General features: G+C 49.1%; 2 protein-coding genes across 2 annotated transcripts; one reads left to right on the top strand and one right to left on the bottom strand.

Annotated features, from left to right (window-relative positions):
- Positions 1 to 8,056: 8,056 nt before the first annotated feature.
- Positions 8,057 to 9,889, bottom strand: FOXG_15563 (uncharacterized protein; the record flags this gene model as incomplete). The annotated part of the gene is made up of 1 exon (XM_018395660.1): positions 8,057 to 9,889. The coding sequence occupies exon 1, from the start codon at positions 9,833 to 9,835 to the stop codon at positions 8,057 to 8,059; it is 1,779 nt and encodes a 592-aa protein (XP_018255867.1). The 5' UTR covers positions 9,836 to 9,889.
- Positions 9,890 to 10,521: 632 nt separating this feature from the next.
- On the top strand, positions 10,522 to 11,599 carry FOXG_22058 (uncharacterized protein). The gene has a single exon (XM_018402440.1). It carries the CDS (start codon positions 10,631 to 10,633, stop codon positions 11,477 to 11,479), a length of 849 nt encoding a protein of 282 aa, XP_018255866.1. The 5' UTR covers positions 10,522 to 10,630; the 3' UTR covers positions 11,480 to 11,599.
- The last annotated feature ends 471 nt before the right edge of the window (positions 11,600 to 12,070 follow it).

Raw genomic sequence — 12,070 nt, 5'->3', positions numbered from 1 at the left:
CGCTGACAGGCATCAACACCAATCATATCAAGCAGCGGCATTCCGTATTTGTTCGTTTTGTATGTGCAGTCCAAGAAAAGTAGATCTGGGTAAGCCTTCAAGTATGCCAATGACTCCGGATGGGCGAACAACACCGCCGTGATTCGGTTATCTGAGTCAAGCTGCATCCGGTTCCAGAACCCTTCCTTGTCTAGCTGGTTAGCAAAAGCATGTATAGTGCTCTGACCCTCACAGAGCTCTCGTTTGCTATCTGCGATGCGGTTGTAGATATCTTGCTGGGTTGCAATGGTATTCGAGTTCTGGCGAATATAAGTCCTGATATCTTTTGGCGCTACACCAGCGTTCGTAAGGCGGCTGATTGTTGACCTATCCACATCCGAGAGCTGCCGATGGACTGGGTGCGCCGATTTGTGCCAACTTGGTTCATGGTTGTGTGAAGAAAATTGTGGATCCGGACGATGCCTTAAAGACCAAGTCGTCTTATCTAGGGATTCCTTCGCGATGATAGAGAACCGGCAGTTGGTTCCTCGCGTAGTAGTCTTGCGCTGGCGGTCCCTTGAGGCGCTTGGTGGCCGACACCATCGATCACATGCGTATGTGATAATCTGCCTGCCGCTGGTTGATCGCGACGATCTCCCAGTTACGAACGCGTATCCTCTTGGTGCTGCCCATTCATTGATAGCTGTGAGTAGAGCCTCTCGCGAGTCGTACGTGCCCTCTGGCGGAAGCACATCATCAGGAAATGCCGTCTGCGCCATAACGGCAACCCCTGAAACCTACGGTTGTGGTTAGCAATGGCAGCAATAGCCGCAGCCCCTGAGAAATGCAGTTGTGGAGTTGTGCCAAATGGGCGCCAATAGGTGCGCACCTGGATGCGCACGTAAGTGTCACGTGTTGCGCACCCGGTGCGTCTGTAAGGGAGTTATGTAAGCCCAACACCCTTGTATGCCAGCCAGCCTATTGTATTTTATTGTATTGCTTCTAATCTCTAGATGACGAACTGCTCTGCTATACAGATTTTTTCTCACGGTGCCATAATTGGGATATAAGTAATGTAGGCGTTAATAATAATCTAAGCAGTAACTATGATACAGTCTTCAGCCAGTTTATCGTTCGAGTACAGAGCTTGTTGGTCGATCATGTCCTGCTCAACCCTCTTCCAAATCTCCTTCATGCCTGTTCGCCTGTTCGCCAGAGGGTTGTCGCCCATCTCCTGGGCGACTTGCCTCTCCACACGTTCATCTTCTACCCTGGTCCAATCCAAGTACGCCATCATCTCCTCCTTAGTCCACTCCCGTCCAGGTATCGTTGATGTGCATCGCTTACCCATCTGCTTATAATCCAAACACCAGCTGTAACTTGTCTTATCGTAGCGTTGAGGGAGGCCCATTGCCTTTCGATATTCCTGGTTAGTCTTTAAGCTACCTCGAGGCAGCTTGTTATACCATGCCATCCGTGCTGCAATATATCGATCATATATAGCACGAGGGTCATCATAGCGTATGTCTGGCCCAGACGCTGGTACCGATGGCGGCATATCTGGTGGTGGAGGTACATCCGCTGATGAGGATGGCAGTGCTATTATATCTGGCGGGGACGGCACCATCTCTTGATCACATAGTGCCGCTGGCGGCGCTACCTGCTGCTGTGGCAAAATTGAGCATAAGGATGGATCGGGAACTGGCTGTTGAGCCGAACTTGGTGTAGTCGATGGCGGCAGCGTATTTGGGGGCGCTGTAGAAGCTGAGGGAGATACAAGATGCGCATATCGCAATGGGCATGCCTTTGAGCTCATCCTGTGGCCCTGTGTATGACATCTTGAACATTTGGGGTTGGCTCTCGTCTGTGATGCTTGTTCGACGATCTCAAATGCACATGGCTCGCGCTGAGTGCTAGTCTTCGGCAATGTTGACGTAGCTGGCACCTGATCGAACTGACGGCGGGGCTCTATGAGCAATTGAGGGTTTCCTTCTCGTTGAAGATGCCAATGCGTATGGAAGTGGTGTAGTTGAAGCGGCTGGGCTTGTTGTAGAAGAGGCTCAATTGTGTGAGCGCAAGGGAGCCCAAGCGTTGCTGAGAAGACTCCTGTGCAGGCAGGGAGTCTGTCCTGTTGGAGCCGCTTTCTCTGCGCCTCAACCTTCCGCAATGCCTCGTGAGATACCCAGCCTCGTATGATGCTGTATAGACTCCCTGAGAGTTCTATGGGTGTTCGGATTTGCTGCTTCGCCTGGTTTGCTCGGAGCTCAGCTACTTGGTTAAGTATCGCCAGCTTGATAGCCCTCCAGGCCTCAAAGAGATCTAGCTGGGAAGTATCAAGGTACACCTTGATGAGCTGATGAATACCCTCGCCTCGAGATGTAACCACATTCTCAAAGTGAAGATACCGATCAACCCAAGCTTTCACGAGCTTTGTTTTGTAGAGGTCAAGCCATGTTTCGATGATGTAGGCGACCTCCCGGGCGTGAGCTGAAGCATAGCGCTCTTTGAGCTGCTGAAGCCTGTCTTCAAATGTCTCCTCATTTGCCGATGCCACGAGCTCATGCCATCTTCCGTAGAAGTCCTTCCACTCTTGGTGGCCTTGAGGCTTTTGAGCCGCATCGTTATGACGCATAAAGCTTGGCTGGCAGTAACGCAGGACTGCCTTGTTGGCATGCCAAAGGCATAGAAGCGATACTGCAGCCGGGAAACAATGAGATACCGCATTCATGCAGGCCAGACAGCGGTCTGTAAGGATCACAGATGGCAGCCTTGCGCTACAGGCTTCGTACATTGAACGTAGCCGATCTAACGCCCAGATGTAGTCCTTCTCCTCCTCGCCGCTGAGGAAGGCGAAGGCGATGCAGAATGATCGTTGACAGGCATCAACACCGACGATATCGAGAAGAGGCATCCTATACTTGTTTGTCTTATATGTGCAGTCCAATATAAGTATATCCGGGTATGACTTAAGGTATGTTAGCGACTCTGGGTGGGCAAACAACACAGCTGTAACCCGACCATCCTCGTCGAAGCGTATTCGACTCCAGAAACCCTCAGCCTCAAGCTCATTAGCAAGAGCTTGGATTGTGCTCTGGCCCTTCTTCTGGTCTCGTTTGCCTTGTGCAATGCAGTTGTAGATGTCTTGCTGGGTGGCATGAGACTCTGTGTTCTGACGTAGGTAGGACCTGATCTCTTTCGGTGCTACACCAGCGTTTGCAAGGTTGTTAATAGTTGACCTATCTGCATTGGATAGTTGACGATGGACTGGATGTGCAGACATGCTTGTGCTTGGCTCGTGGTTGTGATGGGCAAACTCGCTGCCAGGACGGTGTGTAAGGCGCCACGTTGTCTTATCCAAGGCCTCCTTCGCAAGGACTGAGAATTGACACCCTGTACGCCGTGTTGTAGTTGACCGTTGCCGTACGCCCGAGGCCTTTGGAGGTGCTCCTCCACGGTCACAGCTGAAGAAAACAATTCGTCTGCCGCTCTCTGTTTTCTTCGACTTCCCAGTGACAAACGCATAGCCCCTGGGAGCTGCCCATGCATTGATCGCGGCGTGTAGGGCTTCCCGAGAGCCATACTCGCGTTCAGGAGGCAGGCAGTCATCAGAAAATTGACGAGTAGCTGTAACTGGATTCATTCTAGGAGAGATGATTTGAGTAGATCGTTGCGCGGCGAAGTGAGGCTCTTTATCAACGGGAAAGGGGTAGCTACAAGGGTGTTGGGCTTACATAACTCCCTTACAGACGCACCGGGTGCGCAACACGTGACACTTACGTGCGCATCCAGGTGCGCACCTATTGACGCCCGTGCCAAATTGGGGGCTGACATAATCCGCACGCCTACGCGTGCAGAAGTGGAGAGGCGCCTAGGCGTGTCCCTATGGGCCCCCACTTGACTAGAATCAATCGACTAAATATTCTGAATCATCATAACTTGTTCCACAGACTTGAGAAAAATCGGGGTCTAGTTTCATCAAAATAAGCTTGCCTCGCTCTACCATATGTTTGGCTTTTGGCCCATTTTGAGAAGTTTTTGTTCTCTGAACTCACGCATGAACCCTAACCTCCATATCCCCATATGAACTTGCCCCCCATAGTTCAATAGCGTGGTTTTTTTTTCTATGGCATTTTCTACGACCTAGCATGCAAAGTCGTAGCTGAATGGTTGATAGGCGTCTTCTTCTAGCCCTAACTCCTGAATGAAGCTGCTGAGCTCAGACTGCTTGACTAAGGCACGCTCAATCATCATGTAAGTCGAGTTCCATCTCGTAGCGTTGTTCTGTATGACTTCGAGCTCGGCGGTTGATTCTTCTGCAAGCTTATATGAATCTACCCCCTCCTGCTCCCTTGCATGTGCTTTGAAAGCTTCGGTGCGTTGCGGAGAGGCTCGGATGAACTTGACGATATTGTGAAGCTTCCCAACTGGACCCCTGGCTCGCCAGTGTTCGAGATCTTCTTCAACCCGCTCTAACATGTCATAGGCCTCAGACTGAAGTGCGAAAGAAGCTGCATCATCGCCGTAGAGGAAGGCTTGGGCAACGAGGTTTAGAATATGACCGAAACATCGCATCCTCCGTGCCTCCGTGTCCGCTCGAGTTATCGAGGCATCGAGAGTTGTGTAGAGGTTTCGCAAGCAAACATCATTACTGGCCGCATTATCGCAGATCGAAACCTCTAGCTTACAATCGATACCCTAATCACGGACGACGTTTCTTATGGTGTAAGCGATGTTCTTACCGGCATGAGATCCGATCTGCCTCTTGAAAGCCAGCAGCCGGCTTTGATATGAGTGTCTCCGATCGATAAAGTGACCAAAGATGGAAATAAAAGCTAACCTGTTCGGAGAGGTCCAGAGGTCGAAGCTAAGATGTATCTGGGTAACAGCATTTTCGAGTTCCTCCTTGACAGCCGCTTTCTTTGAAACAAGTATGTCCTCTAGGTCTTTTTTGGTTGCAGTTCGACCCCAGGGCACCTGAGCATAAAGATCAGAGTCCAGCTGACGGAACAGCTCCTGCAGATAGGTACTCTCAAAGGTAGTAAAGGGGAGGTTAGAATCAATGATATAACCAACAGAGAGCTCTCTAATCCGTGCCATCTTCGCTCGAGGAAGAAGGAGGGAAGAAGAAGCCGACCGTTTCTTGGATCCATTTCTCTGGAGGTCGAGAACTGAAGGGTCACCAGATGAATCCGCTCCAAAGGTCTCGGTGATCCTGTGAGCTCTAAAAGCCGTTAGTAATAACCTGGAAATGGCAAGTACCACGAACTTGAAAAGATGAGCTGATGCCGATGATGTCGACTGGGCATTGAAAAATCGAGGCGCACCCTTATCATCGCAGAGCCGGCAACACCAGATATCTCCACTGGATGTATTGTCTTTCCTCAACTCTGCAAGGAACCAGCCATGGTTTCCGATCCAGCTTCGCCTGCCCCTACTTTTCCTCTTATCTAAGAGGCTTGCAATAACAAAACGTCGTTGGCCCCAAATGATCTTGTAAAGGTCATCAACGGACGAATCGGCAGTCGAGGCCAAAGTTAAAGCGGCATCATACTGCTTAGCGATGGCCTTAGACCGGGATCCGAGACGAGGAAATGCGGGTGGTGGCGGCGATGACGACGGGCTACCAGCAAGGCTGCCTTTTATAGCGGTCTCCGACATTGTATGTTGCAATCAGCAGGGGCTTCAACAGATTGAAACCCATCAGCCGAGATATGCTTCCAAACATTGAAGGATGTGTCGGCTTCTCTGGCTAGGGCTGTGTCGTACTGGGGCAAGAGGTAGGAAAAAGGGGCAACTTAACCAATTAATCTGCCTGTAGATTGCTCTCCAACCGAGCCCTGAGCGGTCTGGGGTTCGAAGCCAGCCAATCGGCTTGACTCCGCCCTGTAGCATCACTGCTTGTTAGGGAAGTGCCCCACTCTGAGGACCGGAAAATATGGATGATCCGACAGTTCTAGGGTAGTCATCTTCCTTTATAAGGATATCAGATATATCAGATGCACAGATGCTTGTGTCTGAATTGATTGATCTGTTAGGATACCGTATTTGAACTGAATTGATTGAATTGATTGATATATCTGATTGTTAATCTGATCTGACGGCAGCCCTGTTGTGCAGGGACTCAGCTGTCTGCACCACGGCGGTCTTCTCTATCAGATTACCGTATGGCCCTTGTCAGTCCACTGACCCTAAAGCATGGGGCGGAATTATTGGTTTGGTGAGTTTACCAACTTTGTCAGTGCTTTGTCTCTATGGTGAGCTGAGAGCCCCTGGGGACAGAAAACACGAGACTCGCTGCAGTGAAGGAAGACATAACCAAGTCAGTGAGGGGTAGCTGAAAGTGTGTCGCTTACCCCGCACACTCAATATCAAGTCGTACTAGGGCAGACCGGCCCGCTCCGCGCTGATCGCTTAGAACCAACTCGCGTTATCTATTCACATGTTACTGCATTGCAGCTGTTGGTAGTAACCGAGCTTCCTGTTTTGCCTCACACAATACGAAGACCCATGAGTTGCTTGTCTACCGCAGCAGCCAAGGCGGATAAAAACCGGCAAGATGCGGTATTTTCTCAACCAAGGTTGCCGGAAATGCATTCACTGATTGCTGCTTGATACTGTTGTTTATATTGCGCAGTAGTGCTGGGTGAAAGTATATTTTTTATGAAACTTGGTTATTCATTATTGAGCTGAGAGTTATTCTCGGGTTTATATCTCTAGATAATTGTATCTAGGACTTTCAGAATAACAGTCTGAATCCTGAAGATAAGGGGGATTCCCGGATTTTTCCAACATTACTCAAACCTGCAGCAACACCAAAACAGTCATGCACGTTGCCGTCCGGACTGCGCGTAGTGTTTACACTTGTCTCCTGGCCTGACGATGTTATTAGCTTATGTATGGATGAGAGAAAGGTGATTAGAACTCCAGAAAGAAGTGCGGTGAGAAAAGGAACGACAACACGGGAGAAAACGAAAGTAGGCGAATGAAGAAAAGCATTGACGTGACGATTCCAGTCATGCGATGCGATATCACGTCACTCTCTACCATCCACTCGTCAAGGTATGCGCCGATGCTAGAAGCTGCATCGCATTTCAGCTGCACCTCGATGTTGAAACCCTGTCTCGCTCGGCATATTGGGTTAATATTAACACACAGAACCTCTTTGTGGACAGCTGAAGTGGGGTTTCCGTGTGATAAGACCCCAGAAAGAGAAAGATCGGCAGACGCACCAGCTCGGTACAGACCGCCATTAGGACAGCTCGGCTAGAGGGAGAGTTCAGTTGCTCAAAAGTTCCATGCAATATTAATTACATTGGTCTTGTTTTGGAGTAGTAAAGTTCCTCCAAAGAAGTAAGAGGCTAGCTGGCTACCTTATTCCGGAGCAACCAAACTGCTCGTGCATGCATCATACAGCTGGAAGAGTATTATCATGTCCTTATGATATGAGTAGTTATACACGCAGGGATGAGCCAAATAGAAATATCAGTCCTAATAAGGCAAAATCAGGCAGTTCAAGATTATCAATGAGTTGTAGATGAGTGGGTGACGGCGCAATCAGAGGTTCAATAGCTCCATTCACTGTGAATACTGGTGCTTTCACAATTCGACCCATCAGGTAAATACGAATACATGCGTATGTATCATCATGACAACGTACGGAAGGAGACACCCAACGCACGGCCTCTGGTAATAGACCAGGGGGTTACAAGAAGTGGATGAAGGGTCAGTGCATCAGGAACAATAAGTTGAGGCATTATGAAGTTTCCTCAATTCATAAAGCTGTACATAATTGTATACATACCGGTAATGTATCTGCTCCTACCCCACCAACCACCAACAGTTCATCTCAGTCTCTCGATGTTCAAGACTTGACTTTCGAAATAAACTCCTCCCCGACAACCATTAGATAGCTCTCACTTACAAGGGAGGACAATACTGGATATTATAGCACCCAGTTGTTGGAGCCAAGCTACACTTCCCATTGGAGAAAACCGTGCCAGCGGGGCATACCGGCAGGTTAGGAGATATACACTTATCGCCCGAGACAACAAGCGGGAGGCGACAAGTGGGTCCATCATTAGAAGCACATTTGTTGTCCTTCAGCGTGGTTCCATGTGGGCATGAAGGAGCGGTGATGGTGACACAACCTTCTGGTCGCAGCTCGCTTTCCAGGAGGACATGTCGGGCCATTGATCGAAACGCAGGTGCCGTTGACGAGCTGTGTGCCAGGTAGACAGGCGGGTGGCTGTCCAGAGATGCACTTATCCCCCTGTAAGGTCGTATCGGCTGGGCATTCGGGCAGCTTCCCCGCAACGCAACCCTGAGAAGAGAAGACAAAGCCTTCCGGACAATTAGGTCCCAGTTGAGTGGCACAGCCATTGCCTTGGATATGAGTCCCTGGAGGGCATACAGGCTGTTGGCTGTGAAGGCAGATTTTACCATCAAAGACATCGCCTTCTAGGCACACTGGCGAGCTGTGTGAGATGCAAGCTGTTCCATTAAATGCAAATCCTGGTTGGCAGCCTGGACTACTTTGGGAGATACAGTTTGTACCATCAAAGACGGCCTGGCCTGGACAAGCTGGTCCTGAGGCAGAAATGCATTTACCATCCTTGAATGCCCCAACGGCACATGTTGGAGTACTAGTCGTAATGCAAACATCACCCTTGCACACCGAGCCTGGAGCACACACGGGGTTACTCGTCTGTATGCAAGAGTCCCCACGGAGAATCATGTTGACGGGACAGGTCGGCGGTATCGTGGAAATGCAGGAATCATCTGAGAAAATAGAGCCTTGGGGGCATGTGGGAGGCTCAGGCACAACGCAGACAGTGCCATTGAATGTACCCTGCGCACATGCTGGTTTCTCTTTGAGGGCACAGACCCCCTTTGATAGCACGGCATCTGACGGACAACCCGGCGGTTTGTTAGATGCGCATGCGTGGCCGTTATACGTAAAACCCGGTCGACACCTCTCATCTTGAGACTCCATCACACAAACACCATCTACCAGCTTGGAGCCTCGGACACATTGAGGAGACTCAGGAGCTTGGCAAGCCCAGCCATTGTAATGACCGACTTTGCATTCAGGTGGTGTCGCAGAGATACAGACACGTCCACTGAATGTTGTTCCAGACGGACACGAAGGATTCTGTCCATAAATACAGCTCTTGCCGTTGAACTCAAAGCCCTCATTGCAAGAGGGAGGTTGCTTGGATATGCAGAGGCCGTCTTCAAGCGTCATATGAGAGGGACATGACGGTGGCTGGGAATAGGTGCAAGATCCTCCATCTAATCTTTCACCACTGGGGCATGTCGGTGGTATATTAGATATACAGACGTTTGCAACATCAATAAACCCTTCTGGACAGACCTGCTTCTCGGTAGAGATACAAGAGATACCGTTGAATTTGAAGTTTGTGTCGCAGGAGGGAAGCTGTATAGAAATACAATTGCTGCCATCAAAGCGCGCCCCATCCTGACAAATCGGGTCTACAGTTGAGATACACTTCTCGTCCTGTAGAACTGTACCCTCAGGGCACTCGGGCTCTTTATCAGAAATACAAGCACCAGCTTTGAGTTTGGTGTTGGGAGGGCAGACAGTAGTAGTTATCTTGAAAGTACAGGCAGTGCCGTTGAAGATGGTTCCCAATGGACAACATTTAATCTGTCCTTTGGAGTCCTGAGAAGGAATAATATCATCAATGGTCATTTGGCCATTGGCATTATTGGCTGCTTTCTGTAGGGGAATGGGTTCCACCTCTAGTGAAAGCGGTTGTTGGTTTGGGCTCTCTTGACCATGAGCTGAAACAGCAAACAAGGCAAGAAAAACGGCCCAGTTGTAGTATTTTGCCATAGCTACGTGGAAAGTAACACTGCAATAAAAATAAAAAGACGGGGGACAACGAAGATATGTGATGATCAGGATGTACAGCTATTGGAATAAGAGTTGAAGAGCTGTATTTAATCTCAGAGCGAATGTGTAGTACATCCTGTACCAATGCTGAGTATCGGTTATGGACCGTATCACCAGCAGCAACAGGGATTAATGGGCCTCAGCTGCAATTGCAGCCTATAGCTGAGAAGAGAATGGAAGTCATGAGATGATAGATGCCGAAAGAGTCAGTACGGTGCAGTCCAGCCAGCCACCGTGTCCATGCAGTGCGCCCAGATGAGAATGACTTTTTGAAAGCCAGGAGCTGATGCTCCGTGCTACAGTGTCATTTTACAGATGGTTCACCGAGATTTTCTGCACCTTGTGAGGATTCGGTGTGTTACAGGCGATACGCACAGCGACGTATGACCGTCTCATACGGCCCGATTGGCAATACATGCATAATATTGATGTGATTGATCATATCGGTCTACATATTAGCCGTGCAAAGCACCGTTTTGGACATGGTCTTCAAGGACATCCAGCTGAATACCCATGGCCACCTGATTGCATCGTCAAATGTTTACACCGGCATGTCCGATACAACGCTAGGGGTCAGAAAACATGTTTTCACTAAGACCTCGGAATTACTGCTGGTGATCAGATATGTAAGCAGTGACATGAAATATATATTCTACCCTCCATTCAAGAGAGCAAAAGATTTGATACATCTTTTATCTGCAAGAACTTCATCAACCACCATCTCCATCTGAGAAAATGTCTCGCTCCCTATTGATTGTTTATCTAGCCTGCCTGGCTTTCCTCCCCACTCTCATCAGTGCCCAATCATGCAGCACCACAGGCACATATGCTGGCTGCTGCCCATCCTCAGACAAGAAAATCGTTACTTTTCAAGGCAAAGACTACCGAGTCTACTGCGATGTGGTTATTGCTCCAGGTTCAGTGGAGTTTACCAGTACCCCTGCCGAATGTGCAAACCGTTGCGGTAGCATGGAAGAATGTGTTGACTCATTCTGGGAACCGCCGCGCCAATCGGAGCGATCCGGTCGCTGTGAGATGAATCTGCTTGAAAGCGAAGCTCAAAGCCTAGCGATCGTTCCTATGGCTTCTGCGGGACCGACGCAGTGCGATCAAGATCTTCAAAAGTGTCGAACAGATCTCGCAACATGTCAGCGCAGTCTCTCAACGCAGCAAGCAAACTGTGCTTCGCAAGTCTCGACGCAGCAAGCAAACTGTGCTTCGCAAGTCTCGACGCAGCAAGCAAACTGTGCTGCGCAAATCTCGGCACAACAGACCAGCTGCACAGGCAGAATCTCATCAGCTATAGCATCATATGCATCAGCACTGGCCCAGTGCCAGCGCGCGGTCGCGTCTGCGGGTCAGAGGTGCGGCATCAGGGGAGGGAGCCAAGACCAATACCAGATACTTCGCGTCGACAGCACAAGTTGCAAGCAGAATTGTTTAGCTGATAGCAGATGCTTGGCATATAGCTTCGGGGTGACCGATTTTTATAGAAATGTCTGTTACCTGCATGGAAAGGCAGTGAAGGATTTACCGTTTATACCCTGGCCTACTTTTTTAATATTTGACAGAAATTGCCCTTAGAGCTATTATAATTATTACTAAGGGAGAACTAAGAGGATTTAACAGAATTAAAAGGAAAATTTAAAATATTTTAAGTAGTTTTAGCTTAATATATATAATTAATTAGTTAATGAATGCTCTGTAACTCTATCCCATCGAGTGCTAACTGACGCCAGGTACATGGAGATAAAGTTACAGCCAATTGGCGCTCTGCCCAGAAAATTTTGACCCAACCAGAAACCGCACCTTATGCGTAAGATGGAGATAAAAGCGGGGTGGTTGTACCTGGCGCCAGTTAGCACTCGATGGGATAGTCCAATGGCAAGACGAAATGTGGAAGGCCGTAAGCAGACGAGGGCATTTTTGCCCTCAAAGAGGATAAGATCTTCAGGATGCAGAAGCTGAACCTGCAGAGAAAAGGGTTTATTGATTCGTCAGCAGCTTCGGAGACGCCAAATCACTTTTAGCTGACCACACTAACCCCAATCCCGCTATTTCACTCTGACATGCTTCCTGGAGAGGCCAAAGTGGAAATTCTTCAATGTAACATCAGGTCATTCCGGCATTGCCGTTGCAAGCTGAACATACAGATAACTGGTCGATACGACGGCT

This window comes from Fusarium oxysporum, chromosome 15 (assembly GCF_000149955.1).
Source record: "Fusarium oxysporum f. sp. lycopersici 4287 chromosome 15, whole genome shotgun sequence".
NCBI classification, from domain to species: domain Eukaryota; kingdom Fungi; phylum Ascomycota; class Sordariomycetes; order Hypocreales; family Nectriaceae; genus Fusarium; species Fusarium oxysporum.
Note: the sequence above shows the minus strand (reverse complement) of the source record. Positions and strands in the feature narration are given on the sequence as shown.